The 14774-nt window shown below is 49.8% G+C and overlaps 2 protein-coding genes across 2 annotated transcripts; both read right to left on the bottom strand.

The window, feature by feature from the left end:
• Positions 1-1928: 1928 nt before the first annotated feature.
• Positions 1929-3145, bottom strand: LOC128826215 (natriuretic peptides B-like). Its single transcript, XM_054009400.1, has 3 exons — positions 2986-3145; positions 2482-2764; positions 1929-2161 (listed from the first exon to the last, which is right to left on the bottom strand). Exons 1-3 carry the CDS (start codon positions 3100-3102, stop codon positions 2133-2135), a joined length of 429 nt encoding a protein of 142 aa, XP_053865375.1. The 5' UTR covers positions 3103-3145; the 3' UTR covers positions 1929-2132.
• Positions 3146-11627: 8482 nt separating this feature from the next.
• LOC128826217 (C-type natriuretic peptide 1-like) lies at positions 11628-14213 on the bottom strand. The gene is made up of 3 exons (XM_054009402.1): positions 14071-14213; positions 12669-12986; positions 11628-12030 (listed from the first exon to the last, which is right to left on the bottom strand). The coding sequence occupies exons 1-2, from the start codon at positions 14161-14163 to the stop codon at positions 12681-12683; spliced, it is 399 nt and encodes a 132-aa protein (XP_053865377.1). The 5' UTR covers positions 14164-14213; the 3' UTR covers positions 11628-12030; positions 12669-12680.
• Positions 14214-14774: the final 561 nt, after the last annotated feature.

Genomic DNA, 14774 nt, shown 5'->3' with positions numbered 1-14774 from the left:
CCTTGTGTTCTGAGTTCTGTTTTAATTCTGCAGCAAACCACATTGATGAATGGAATTCAAAGTATTACTTTACTGACTATTCTCCCCCCCCCCAATCTTTTTGTCCACCAAAATAAACTCTGATATTTACCCAGAAGAAATGTTTGCACTGATTTTTCACCTGTTTTTGTTCTGGTGATCATAAACACTGACATTCCCAGGAAAAATAAAAACTGAAAACGAAGGGCCCTATTAATACACCATTCTATGGCACATCCTATATTCCAAGCCCAGCTCCCACTGACTTCAGGAGCAGCTGTGCAACTGACCCCAGGTCCCAAGATGGGCACCCAGAAAATGAGAAGCACACCACTAGTGACTACCTGCGAAAAGTGTGATTAAATTCCTTTCCCAACGTGGCATAGGAAATCGGAGGCAGGGACAGAAGCCAGTTCTCCAGGGCAGCATTCAACTACCTTATCCATACCCCCACCCCCGCCCTCTCTTCCTGCGATCCCCTCCCTCCTTTAGGACCCAACTTGGGCAGCCAAAGAAACACTTCTGACTAGGGCTGGACTTGGCAGCTTTATTGGTGTTCTTTTAAGGTAGTTAGTTTTGTGTCTGTAATAGGGGTGGGGGTGCCTGTGGGAATGAGTGGGCATGAGAATTCCTGACTGCAGCTGTAGCTATTGGATGTATAGGGCCCTATTCTGCCTTCCCTCGCACCCTGGTGGCCCCACTGAAGCTAAAGGGCTGTACGGGAGGCCCCCCCCCCCCCCAAGCCAGGCAGGCCGGACGCAGCAGGGCGCTGGCAGGAGCCCCTGCTCCTTGTTCCCCATCGCTGGGACACCGCCCCTGGGTGCTCCCCCACCCCCATCTCTCGGGCCCGATTCCTGCTCCCCATCCGGCCCCTGACACCATCTTTCCCCACCCTGCAGCCGGCCCAGCCCGGCCTCTGTGCTCCCTGCCCCAGCGCCCCGCATCCCCTGCGAGGAACAGAGCAGGTGGGGTCTGGGGAGGGGGATCTCTCTTCATCCCCAGCAGGGAGCCGCTTCCTCCCCGGGGGCGCCTGGTGCCTGCCCCCCACCCTGCGACGTGTCAGCTGCCCCGCCCCAAGCTCTGAGCCCCTCCAACCCAGGCTGGGGGGGGGGAAAGGCTCCCTCGGGGTGACCCCGCCCCTCTCCCTGCCCGGCCCCGGGGGATGCACCTGGCTGGATCCCCCAGCTGACAGCCCAGCCTGGGCGAAGGATGGTGCCGCTAGCGCCGGCCGAGGGGGCCCCCTAGCGGATGCTGCGAAGCGCGCACGCTGGCGGCTGTCCAAGGTGCTGAACAGGGCGAGTCCTGAGCCAACGCATGGTCCAGTGTTTCCACCTAGCCTCGCACAGGTCCCTCCGTCTCCCTCGGGTCTCTAGCGCCTAGTGCCGCCAGCTCCTCCTCCTCCCTCTCGCTGCTGAGGGTCATGCAGCCAGCGCCCCGAAAGGGCTGGGCTGTTAAGGTGTGGGTGGCCCTGTGCCCTGGGAACGGGGCCTGGTGTATGCTGGGCCAGCTGTGCTGACACTCCACAGCGATGCGGAGCGAGCATTTCAACCCAGAGCCCGCCACCGTCCGGTGTCCCGAGGAGCCCAATCTACTCCGCCATGGGGCAATCTAGGGGGGCTTTACCAATGAGAGAGAAGAGTTTCCCCCCTCTCTCAAAAGCACCACTTGCACTGGGGTAAATCCGGAGTGACTTCATCACCTCTGGGGGGAGCCACTCCCAATTGACCCCAGTGGAAAATGAGAGCAGAATTGGACCCTCGCGTGGGATGACTTCGTCCAAGTATCCCAGCCCAGTTGTGCAAGTGACGCGTGAGCTCTACGGGGGCACTTCGCGTGGGTCAGGAAACTGGTCCCAGGTCCCCAACGCCCCGTCAGAAAGGACTCGCTCCTCGCGGGCCTCCAGAGTGAAATGAGCGGTTTATACAAAATATTTATTGATACACGCCACGGCTGTCAATTAACCATATATACAACGCGAATTCATCCACCAGCCAACCCCTGTTCAGGCGTGACACGTGTTCCGCTCGGGAGGGGTCGAGGGCTTCCCACCACTTTACCAGTCCACACAAAAGAGGCTCAAAAATGTCGTGGGAGGCTGGTGGGAAGTTCTAGATTCAGCTTCTCGATCTCCTCTTCCAGGAACCTAGAACCAAGGGGGGAAAGAGACACAATGAGCACCACGTTCAGACTCTCCGCTTCTCTTCTAGGTTAGAGCAGCTCCTGTCACCACGCGGCTGGACAGCTGTCTGCTTGGCCTACGGGTAATATAACGGAGCTGTAGGGACCCACTGTTCAACCCTTTCCAACCGGAGCCAAGGCAGGGGATGGGGAAGAATCTTGCAGAGCTGGGTCGGGCCATTGCCAGCCATGCCTCCTAAGGCTGGTGCTGTCTCCTGGCGAGGTGGGGAAGAGCTCTAGACACGCCGGGGCTGAAGGCAGGCTAAGGGTCTAGCTAAGACCTACGGGCTTTGAAGATGTTGCACCCAAGTCCTGTCTGGGAGCCGATCCTCTCGATCCTGATCCCAAAACACCCAGAGAAGTGCCTCATCCTCCTGGGAGAAGCAAGGAGGTTCCTCCACCGACTCTCCACGGGATCCCGGGGCTGGAGCTGGGTAGCGGGGCTGCTGTCCGGCTCAGCAAGGTCCCAGCTAGGGTCGTCGTCTTCCGCCCCGTAGTCCAGACTCTCCAGCTCCAGCGGCTCCCCTTCCTCCCCCTGAATTTTCTCCTTCAGCAGCTCAAGGAGGTCCTAGAACAAGAGAGGAGAAGACCGTGATCAGCTCCCGCGTAACTGACCAGGGCATCCAGTCCCTGGGGCGGGGCAGAGGGGGCCACAAACCGGACCTGTCCTCTCTCGGATTGAAAATCACACTGCTCGGAAGGGGGCTCTGCCCCCTTGGCCTGCTTGTTACGGTGCCTAGTCCTAACACCAGCTCCCCCCCCCCACACCCCTGTACCGCCTCTCCTCACCTGCAGGGACTGGAGCTCCTGGCTGGTGTATTTCCTGGACAGCGGGTGCCCGCCTGCTGGCCCCCACAGGCTGAGGAGCAGCAGAGCGGCCCAAGAGCACAGGGCTGCGCCTTTCATCCTGCCCGGTTCTTGCTCTGCCTCCAGACCGGAGCTCCTGGGGGTGGGCGTGAACGGCTGCTCCGGCTTCCTTTATAGCCGCCCTTCGCCTCCGGGCGGCTTCCTGCCCGAGCTCGGAATCCGGGCACTCGGCCCTGATAAGGGAACTGGTTGCAGCCAGTGGCACTCGAGGTTACCCTTTCGGAAGCGGTGTGTCCCCCGCCTGGAGTAGCGGCCGGGAGCCTGGTCCACTCCAGCAGAGCCCAGCCGCCCTGGGGGGGTCAGAGCATTTCAAGTGCCTCCTTCGCGGTCCCTCTCTGGGCAGCGCAAGGGAGGCAATGACCGCGTGGTCTCCCACGTTCCCAGCAGTCGCCATTTGGCTAGCGCTTGATGGATCGCCTGGGATCCCTTCAGTGCCTTGGGCACGTCCTCCTGACCCATGGGAAATGATCCATTGCTCACCCGCCGTGAAGGGAGATCAGCCCCCCTCTTGGGCCAGTCTGCAGCCTCCTGTAGCTGGGGGAGGGGAGCAAGGGGGTGCAGAGCGGGTTTGGAACCGGTGTCTCTGCTCCGCTTGCAGCAGTTCACACCGGCAGCGTTTGTGTCTCTTTCAGTTTGAGCTGTAAAATGAAATGGGAAAACAGACACGTGTTAGGGAAATCTCACTGCCAAGGCCTCTCCCACGCCTGGCAGACCCTGTGCCACTGACCAGCTCTGCCATGTTCCACTCTGGTCTGGGGGCTATTGGGGTTAGTTACTTGGCGACTAGAGGTGACAGCCAGCGGTGGCATTAGTTACCAGCTTGTATTACTTTTCCCCATTGGACATACTGTGCTGCCCTGCTTGGCCACTTGCAAGAGCATCGCCACCGTTCTGTGGGCAGGGATGCTCCCTATTACGTGCCACCCATGGGTGTCTGTGTAACAATCTTTCCATCACGCTATTTTCAAGGGACTTCAGCTTTGTCTGCACTGGGAATTTCCCTGACCTCAGCCACAGATGACCAGCAACTGGGGCAGCTCTCTACATGTAGACAAGGAAAGCAGTTTACTCCTTACCCCGGAGTTTACTCCTGCTTGAAAGTGGGGTAAGTTGCACTGGTCCAGATCACAGCTCCTTGTCCATACCTAGAGTTTGCATTGGGGCAGCTACACCATTTGCTGGTCATCTGTGGCTGAGATCAGGGCAAATTCCCAGTGCAGACAGGGACTTAGTTGCACTTCTCTTTTCTGTGCATTTTTTTTTAGTGCATCCAACTCCAGACTTTTTGGTGCCGTGGGAACTGATTGAGCCCTGGGTTTTGGTAGGACATCCTTTATTTTTCTTCCTCCACATTAAAATGCTGTTTTCTCCAAGACTCCAGAGGATGGCGTAACCCTCCTTATGACATTGTGTGCCAGGCAGCTAATCTCCATTTAAGATGTACCAGAATTTCATTGGACTATGTTTTCTGTCAAGTACCAGCACTGTCAGTTTATCCCCTTGTTGTAAAACAGCTAGTTACTCCCCAGTGGCTTTCGACAAACTAGCCATTATATGTAAGGTGACGTGTGCAGACCGGTCACCACTCACTTGCCATGTCTCGTCCTTCTGCCTGTAAATGATGGGACGCTGTGTCCTCCTCACCCCACACACTTGTATTCTAATGCGAGAAATTCCTAAGCAACAATCATCCTTCATGGAAAGTCCAGCTGTTATGCTCAGAGGAAGAGGTCACCTTATTAATCATTCATTTTAGACTCGCTAGACAACAGCACTTGTATCATTGAACTGGTTACTGTAATGGATGGCCCACCTTTCTGCAAGGTCCTCACAGATTGTTTTGCCTTGGGCGTCGCTACTGTTTCTTATTAGCCTTAGCCAAACAAGTCCATCTACAAATATCCAAAACCAAGTGTCAAAGGGGATAATTTCTTTGGTACTGAGACAAATCTCCATCCTCTGAAGCATCAGGGATGGCCAAGGCTGGAGATAGGATGTTGGCTGGGGAGGCACCAGGGCTCTGAGGTGGTGCGAAGAAGGCTGTAATACTTTGGTCTAATTTCCATGGTTGGGTTTAATATGAAGGTGGTGGTCTGTGATCTACAGAAGGTCAGCCTGGATCAGGGCTGGCTCCAGCATTTCTGCCGCCCCAAGCAAAAAAAAAAAAAAAAAGCCGCAATCAGTGGCAGCAGTTCAGCCGTCAGGTCCTTCACTCCTAGAGGGAGTAAGGGACCTGCCGCCCCCGAATTGCCGCAGGTGCCGCCAATCTCCCTTGGCCGCCCCAAGCACCTGCTTGTTAAGCTGGTGCCTGGAGCCGGCCCTGGCCTGGATGACCCAGTGGTCTCTTGTGGCCTCAAACTCTGACTCTAAATCCTGAGGGCCTCACTCAGTTTTCACTTAGTCCTTATGTCAATACAAGAAACAGAGGCCGTGTTCTCCGGCTGGGAGGGCACTGGACTGGGAATCCTCGTTTCTGGCACCACCATTGTCCTGCCAGGTGACCTTGGGAAAGTCACTTTCCCTTTTTCCTCCTCCTGCCCTTCCGGTCTTGTCTGTTTAGCCTGCAAGCTCGTAGAGTTTGTACAGTGTCCAGTGGATTGGGTTCTGATCTCTGCTGGGGCCTTTAGATGCTACGGTAATAATATATCTCCCAGGGCCTCATCCAAAGCCCACTGAAGTCAATGGGAGACTTTCCACTGAATTCAATAGCCTTTGGAGCAGATCTTCAATGGGAATTTTGCATGAATAAGGATTTAGCCCTATGGCAATAAAATGAGCAGATCTGACTTGGACACGTGGCTACATGCTGGGATGTACTGAGCATCTCTTCCAATCTGGGCCTCAGGGAGCAGACGTTGAGTAAGATGATGCCATTCACCCTTTCAAGGCCAGAGGTCGTTGTACTCCATTCCTAGCATTCTACAGAATGTGTTTTTCATCTTTAAAAAGAAGGGGGCGGGAGGCACTTCTGGTCTTCTCGGCTACTTTCCGACCCTCCATATGTAAATTCATGCTCTGCTGTTTTGCTCTTCCACTCCAGTCAGATTGAAACAACAGTGCTGCTCGAGCAATGAGCTTTTTTCCCATTTCGCTGACTAGCAGGCTAACTTTAAAGGTTAGCCCTGAACATTTAAATACTACTAGTAATAAGCAAGTTACCGAAAGGGCAAACGCATCCAGCGTGAGTCCTTGGGATTTAATTAGAGAACCTTTGATGTGATGTAAATTGTTCCCCGTGACATTTTGAAAAATAGCATTTTGAAACGATGAGCCACAATGCCCAGGTGATAGGTTTCGCTGGTAACGCAGCATCCTCTGCAGAATCCAAGGTCTTGTCCATTTCAGGTACACACTTGTTTACCCTTCCTAGGATTCTGTTCAAAAGCGGGCCATTCCCAGTCCTAAACCACAGCGATAGAGATTCTGATCTCCATGACGTCCGTGTAAATCCGGAGTAGCTTCACTGACCCTGTGTACACCAGTGTAGTGGAGACTGGCACAGGATGGTCAGGAAGTAAGCCTCCAGAATCTAGTGCTAGAGAGGAAGAGAGACGCCTGCCAGTAGATTTCTATTACCCCTGGCCAAGGCTTGAATTGGGCTAGATTCCATTGGGTCACAGATTTGGGTCTAAGGTTGTGATGAAGGGGAAATTACAAATGTATTTGAACAGGTTCTCAGAGCCCTACTTAGCTCTCTGGGGTTGGGCCCACCTTTGTTCTGTGTTGGTACAGAGCCCAGCCCAATGGGCTCCTGGCCTACGATTAGGGCCCATAGGCACTACTGCAATACAAATTATAACAATAACATCATCACACGCTAATAAGACTCCACCATCTGTGACTAACTGACCTAGCACTGCTGAGAGACCTCAAATTGATTCATTTCCCAGGCCTGTTTCTTCTCCCTGGCATTGGAGGAAACAGCTAGCTAAGGAGGTTATTGAAGCTGGGTGTTTGGTTTTCTCAATTATCAGTGGAGCAATGAGCAGCCTGTTCTGTTCCTTTATAATAGTTAGGAGAATGCAGCTGTTGTAAGAGTACCATCCACATGGGATGGGCATGGATTGATTGAACGATGATAGCCTATATCAAAACCAAGATAATACATAAATGAAAAGTCCCAGCTGGTCCCTGATACGCACTGCATTGTCCTCATTAGAGCATCAAATCAGCAATAAATATGAGAAGTGGTGTTATTTGGCTTCCATCTCCCTGCCTATGCGGCGCTGACACTCTTTATAACTCCAGATCTTCCCTCTCCTCTGGAATGGAATCATTTGGCCTTCAAGGTCAAGAAGCTCTCAGTAGCTAAGAGGAAAAGTGACCTCTGACCCAAAGTCTTTAGGAACTTTGGGCCAGATCTTGAGTTCAGTTAAACCAGTGTAAAGCCAGAGTCACTGCACTGGCTTACAGGGTGGCTTTGCACTGGTATAACTGAGAGCCAAATCCGCTCCTATTTTCTCATCCACCTCTGGAAAGCAGCATTTGAAGCAACCAGCTATGATGAGAACATAATGGACCTTGAAGTGAACTAACTGATTTAAGAGAAAACAAAGAGAAGGCAAAACTTCTAAAAAACCCATTGGGCCAGCATTAGCCTTCAGTTACCCCAGAACCATTCCACTGAGTGAAACAAACGAGAGCACAATGCGGCCTTTTCATGTTCAAAACCACAGTTGTTTTCACTAAAACCAGGTAAATAACATTAGAGTTCATCTGCCATCAATAACCTATCTAGATTATCTCCTTGCAGCTTTTGAATATCTGCTAACAAGTAGCAATTTTCTTAATTTGTATTTTTTCTTTGACTCGTGTTTTTTTTTTCTCTATGGCTTGATAGCCATTGTTCAATAGTCCAATCAGGAGCGGTATTGCTGAGCTGTGATTGGTCAGGTAGGTCACATGTTTAATTCCCCATTGACTCTCCCTGTCATATCACTGGCAGGATTTTTGTATTTTGGCAGTTTATTTTTGTCCATCCACTATTATTTGTGCAGGGCTCTGAGGTGTTTGCATGAAGGGGGTGACAGAAGGGCAGAGTGGTGCTGTTGGTTCTAGAGATGGGCAAATAATAGACTTCTCAGTTTGGGAGCTGAACTGAAAAATCTGGTTTGATTTGAACCAAACTTTTTAAAAAAATTCTTTTTATCAAATGGGGAAAAAACTTAACCCTTCAACTGATTTATTTTTTAAATTATGAGCTGACCCAAACAATCTTTTTTTTCCCAAGTATTTCAATTCATTTTGAGTTGACCAAAACCAATTGTTCTTCCAAGATTTTTTGTTTCAACTTGGCTGTCTGGGGTGCCTATCGCCATTTCCTTGAGTGGGGTGGGTTTGTTTGTCTTTCTGGTGTTTAATTGGCCAGATTTGAAAGCATGATGTTATCCCAAATCAGTCACAACAAAACATTGAGACCTTCTTTTTTTTCTTCTTCTTCCCCCCTCCCCCCTTGCCCAAACCAAAATTATTTGCCCAATTTGGGTCCAAATTCAGTGAATAGTTTTGGACCCTGAAAAATGCATTTGTTTTTTCACTGAAAAAACAATGAGTGGAAAAAAGCCGCACCCAGCTCTAGTTGTTACCAAGCACGGCCCCGATCCTGCAGCTGAATCCATCTGGGTGACCCGTTGACTTCGGCGTGGCTCCCTGAGGGTGTATAGGTCGGCACGTTCTAATCCACGGGTCTGCAACAGGACATTCATGACTGAGGACTATGTCTGTGTTCTGTCTAGATGCTATTCTTCATTAGCTCATAGAAAAGAAGGGATCTAAAGCGGTCATCTAGTCTGTCCCCTGTGCTGAGGCAGGATGAAATATGCCTAGACTATCCCTGACAAGTGCTGGTCTAACCTATTCTTGAAAACCTCCAGGGATTTATTCCACCACTTCCCTTGGTAATCTGTTGCAGTGCTTAAATATTAGAAAAAGTTAGAAAGCTTTCCTGCTATCCGATCTAAAGCACCCTTGCTGCAAACTAAGCTGATTACTTCTTGTCCTATCTTCAGTGGACATGGAGAACAATTGATCACCATCTCCTTTATAACAACCTTTTACATATTCGAAGACTACGTCCCACCTCAGCCTTCTCTTTTTATGTACTACAGTTATTACTGTATTCAGTCACTCTGAAACCGAGCTGACATTTGCCATGCTGAGATTGCACTGATTTCTGACTGCTGTAATCAGACGGTGAGCTTCCTTTTCTCATGATGGATGGGAGTGGAAGCCTATCACCATACAAAACCATTTTTACCTAAACCTAAATCTGGGATCTAAATCAACCTGCCAGATCCCTTCAACCTCTACCTCGCTTGATCCTTCATTTGATGTCATGAGTCATTTCAAGAATATTGGTGGAATGTTCCATTTTGCATCGATTCTTTCATAACTAGGATGCTCAGAGCTCTGATGTGCCTAAGTAAATGATTAGAACATCTTTCCCCAGCAAGAGACGGTTTTGTTCATTCTCACTGATACAGCTGATTAATTTTCAGAGCGAAAACCAAAGCTGATCTCTTAAATAGAATCAATGGTGAACGCATAAGACCTAATGAAGCTTGACAGCTAGAGACCTTCAGGAATTGTTGTTGAATTGCCTACTCCTGGGCTGAGAGAGTGGCTGCATGAGATCCACTAATTGCGTGTGTGTTTTGCTTTTAGGAAAAAGTAGTGTTTGGGGGGAAGAGGGGTTGTTTTGTTTTCTCCCTAGAAATGCAAAGAATCATGAATTTGAAATAACAGGGATAAAATGGAAATGAAAGGGAGATAAAGGAGGAGCCATGAGAGAATAAACTGATGGTGACTTCTAAATGTTAAAAGGATTTATAAAGGATAAAGTGGAACCACAACCAAGAAAGGAAAGGACACCTCCATTCACAAGTAATTCTGGGCTTCAGGGTCCCCTCCTGATGGGATTCTGACAGTTTCTGTAGAACTGTGCTCATGAATTTGCAGCGTCCCCTTTGGGAGTCTATTTGTAAATTCCATGCAGAAGTGTTCTCGAAAATGTATTGGGTAGGAATCTGAACTTGCTTTACACCGGTTTGCAACTGGGGTAATGCTGCTGGGTGGCACACGTCCCTGATGTGCATTGGTGTAAATCCACCGGAATTCGGATTTCACAGTAGCTCCAAGGAAGTCGTCAAAGCCGCAGTGAGGGTTGGAGGAAGGGTTGCCCTAGCCTCAGTGGCTAAGGGCATTTCCAGACACTACAGGTATGTCTACACTGCAATCATGTGGCGTGCAGCTCACGTAGACCGATCTGGACACAGCTGAGCTAGCTTTAATCGAATTTGCTTTGTGTGTCCATGCACCCCTATTGTGTGTTCTTCCCGGGAATTCTGTGGGGAGCAAGTTTGCAGGCAGGGTGTTTGCTCAGGGCAGGGCCTCTTACATGAATTACTGTGGCATATTCATGGAAAGTAAATTTGAATTTAATGATCGCAAGAATTTTCACTGGACACCGGATTTCAAGAATGCAACTCTTGCCATCAGAGAAGAGAAATAATACAATGCAGCTTACGTGCCCCAGTCCAACCAGTGTGGGTTCGGCACTGAAAATCTGCAGAACACGCGGGCAGGCAGTGGACAGGCTGTGCCCAATTATGTGACCCCTGTTCCTCCATGAGTAGTCCCAGGAACATCCGTGGTATGGCTCACCAGCATCGGGGCTGCCCAGTCAGCTCCTTGGCAAGCAGCCTAGGGACTGAACTACACCCCATGTGTCGAGTAACAATGAACAAGTCCGAGGGCATGTCTACACGTCCAGTGCTGCAGTGTCTGGTGAAGATGATCTGTGCCGATGGGGGAGAGCTCTCATTGGCATAATAAAACCACCTCTGCGAACAGCAGAAGCCATGTCATTGGGAGAAGCTCTCCTGTCCCTGAGCAACATAAGTTCTGCGACAGACTGTAATGTAGACATAGCCTGAGGCACAGGAAAACAGGGCTAGGTTTCGTGATTGAACTATTTGCACCAAAGAGCCTACCCAGGTATATTTTGGATACAACTTTTGTCAGAAAACTAGTTTGTGTCCCAAGTGATCCATGTATAAGACTAGGGATCACGATGAACTTCCCTTCGAGGAGGACAATGTTTTTCTAGACAAGACTGACCCTTAGACATGCAAACCACCTCCAGGCATTTCAGCTGGGACTCCCTGTGGCACTTAGCAAAGAAGGTGAAAGCTTCCTTAGAATAGGTATGCAAAAGGGCCTCATGTCAGTGTCACTTGCTTGTAAAGTGTGTCATCCCCCTCTAGTGGCTGGCCCACATAGAGAATAACAACCTACTATTGCTGCTAGCTAATGGAGTTACCCCTTTATCTCAAGTGATAGAGGCAAATGCTTTGGTGCTACAAAGCCAGGGTTCAACCCCCAGTGAGGGCTGTTGCATCAGCCATGCTGTGTTCTCTTGGGCTCCTCCCCACCCCAAAAACTCCTTTTCGTAGGTAAATGCTTTTTGTTTTCTTTTTTTGTTTTTGTTTTTTATAAAATCCCTTTTTATCTTTCTGCAAACAATCTCTCAGGACATGCATGTTAACCATTAACCAGCCATCAGATGAATTTGAATAGTTCATATTTATTTGACCAAATGTAAATCAGGGCAACACTGTGTCCTCAGGAATGATGAACTAGGAAGAAAATCAGAGTGGAGATTTGAAACACATTCACCAAATGATGAAAACCAGCGTATTTTCAGCATCCATGACACAATGACCGTTTCATACACATGGCACATAACCAAGACAAATCAATGGAACCGATAACTGCTTTGATAAGTTAATACTGTGATACAAACAATGTAGCAATGGCCAGTTTCTTAGTGGTCCCGTATAGTGGGGGATGGCCCGGGAGGAACTCGTTCAGTACAATGTCTACAGGGGAGTTAGTGGAGCTGGAGCAGTTTGAGCTGAACATCTCCTTGAAAGGCAACGGGTCCTCTAGGTCCTGAAAATCTTAGTCCTGCCGAGGAAACAAAAGGAATACGTGACAGAAAGGAGGTCCGCCAGGTTTCACTAACAGGAACTAATTGACTTCACTATTCTAGGGCTCGGTTCTGCTCGCTTACCCTGCTCCATGGGGCTTCTCTGGACTTACACCAGCGTCACTGGGGAGCTGGTAAAAGCCTCTCTTGGCTGGCTTCTCTGAGGCATCTTTGGAGAAGGCAGGGGAGGGGCGGGTAAAGCCCTGGAGGTGTAAGATTAATAAACCAAATGTGCAGGGGACGTCTGTGGAGTTGCACCAACATGAAGCTGATCCCTTGGGTCTGAGAGGAGGGAGGGATAGCTCAGTGGCCTGCTAAACCCAGGGTTGTGAGTTCAATCCTTGAGGGGGCCACTTAGAGATGTGGGGCAAAATCAGTACTTGGCCCTGCTAGTGAAGACAGGGGCTGGACTCAATGACTTTTCAAGGTCCCTTCCAGTTCTAGGAGATAGACTATCTCCATTAATTTATTATTTTATTTTTTTAGGGGAGGAGGGATGGCAAGTGCTGTATGTACCTTTTCCTTCAATTCAAGCTCTAAACTCTTCCTCCTCTACGTACTCATACCCCCCCATATATATATACACACACACAGTCTCACACTGCTTCTCTCTTACCATAGTGAACAGTTAGCATCCCAGTCCGCTCAGGGAGCCAATTCTGTCCAGCTTGACACCAAAACAACCCCTGGACAGGCCCTTTTTGCTCCTGCCTCGGTATCTCCTGGATGACCCCAGAAGATCACTGAAGAGCCTCTGGAAAGTACTGTCGCTGATGGGGACCCCCTCGGGCTGGTCCCTGGAGTTTCGGGCCCATTGGAGCTCAGGGTCCTGTTGGTCAAAGGCACCTGTTGGGATCATGTCTTCTCGCTCTTGGTCCATCTCCTCTGAGGCCAGGGGATGCTCCAGATCTTCATCTAACAGTCTGGACAGGCTCTGAAAGACAGGGAGGAGCGTGGGGGAGGTATTGAGGTTCAGACACTCCTTCGATTATTGTCATGTAAACCTACGTCAATGCTAATCTTCAACGAACCCATTTTAAGCTTGACTCGGAAGGAAAAATGTGCTAAAACATCCACAAAGTAATGATGATGATCACCCAGTCTCATTGTCCTCCACTACCAACTCTGCTTTACGTTGGACACCAGCTCTCAGATGCCTTCGGGCTACAGGCTACTGCTATGGTCTTAGTTAGACATGAACAAGAAAAGTGAGGGATGTAAAAGGAGTCTCTCCTAAAGCTGGGAGCCTGGTGTCTGGGCTGATAAACAAAGAGGCTAGGGGGAGGGGGGCCTGAAGGAATAGTAAGCAAATGATGGAGATAGTGGAACAGCTGGAGAGAGGCTAGGCTGATGCTGGAAGGATTACCTCTGAGGAGGCTGGAGGGTTACATGGTATATAGGGATGTTGGACTGACAGTGAGCTAATTAGAAGATACTCTTTCTACCGGGGATGCTTAAAATGCTTTTTATTAACAGTGTAGGATCCCTTCTCTCCCTTTCTTTCCTGGGTTTATCAAGCAGGTGACTGAATCCTCTGCAGTTCCATTGAGAGAAGATTCCCCTCCTTGTTAATAGCCTGCAGCCAAAACCAGATACTTTGGCTAGAGACAGAGGCAGGTTAGGAACTCGAGGGTGCCCAGAGCAGGGCTACAGGAGGGAGGACAACCATATTCTGGGTAAGAAAATGCAGCTTCCTTTGCTCTGAAGTTTAATGACTTCACCCAGTCCCAGACTGACCTGAAATGTTGCAGTCTCCCTCCTACCCCTGGGGAACAAACACTTGACCTCCAATTATCTAAAGCCAATCGAGATAGAAGTCAGGCAAGGACTAGCTTTGGTTTTGCTCAGTGAAGTAACCCACGTCTGCTAGCTTCATGACCCCGAAGCTCTTGAGCGTCTTCCAGCAGCCAGGGAGGGCTAAGAAGAGCCATATCTAACCTGAAGCTTTGGAGCCAGTAACTCCAAGTTCCAAGGAATCATCAGCCCCATGATATTGAAATGAGCAGCTGCTCTCTTACCTGTAAACTGGAGAGGGGTTTGGCCCTCGCTTGATCCTGGCTGAGGAGAAGCAGCAGCAGAAATCCACAGCAGAAAATAAGCTTCGGGTTCATCTTTGTGTCGTGTTGTCTCCCGCAGCGATGGGGCGTCTCTCTGGCTCCTCTTCCCCCTCGAGTCTCTCCAGTTGCAATGTTACTCTGTGTCTCTTGCTACCAGCCTTTATACCTTCCCCCAACCCCTCCCAGGGCCACCTCTGAGCTCCTGCCACAGCCAGGATTGGTTCAAGAGGTTCTGATCGGCTTTCATTAGCCCAAGGGGAGGAGGGAGTTTTATTCCCAGCCAAAAAGAGTTAGAGGAGTACATTTTTTCACTCCTCAAGCTGTGTGGTAGCACCCTGTAGTTGTTGATCTGCAGCCTGTTCTTCTGATGCCACCTGTATGTCAGTTTTCTATGCTCAGTGTTGCCGGAGGTGATCACTAAACCTTACGCTTGCTTTTCTGTGCCTCTGTAGAAAAATAATCAAGAGAGAAATATGGAAAGAGGCAGAATCTACAATGCATTCCCCCCCATCCCCACGGCTACTCTGTCACGGCAGAAGAGCACATGCTGGGAGATCTGGGGGTCTCATAGACATGTATGCTATAGAAGAGTGTATTCTTTTAATTGCATTGGTACCTGATAGAGAGTGCAAGGGAATTCCAAGTCCTGCAGATATGACCAATTG

The sequence above is a fragment of the Malaclemys terrapin genome, chromosome 19 (assembly GCF_027887155.1).
Source record: "Malaclemys terrapin pileata isolate rMalTer1 chromosome 19, rMalTer1.hap1, whole genome shotgun sequence".
In the NCBI taxonomy this organism is placed as follows: domain Eukaryota; kingdom Metazoa; phylum Chordata; order Testudines; family Emydidae; genus Malaclemys; species Malaclemys terrapin.
The sequence above is the reverse complement of the archived record's forward strand: the minus strand, read 5'-3'. Positions and strand labels throughout refer to the sequence as shown.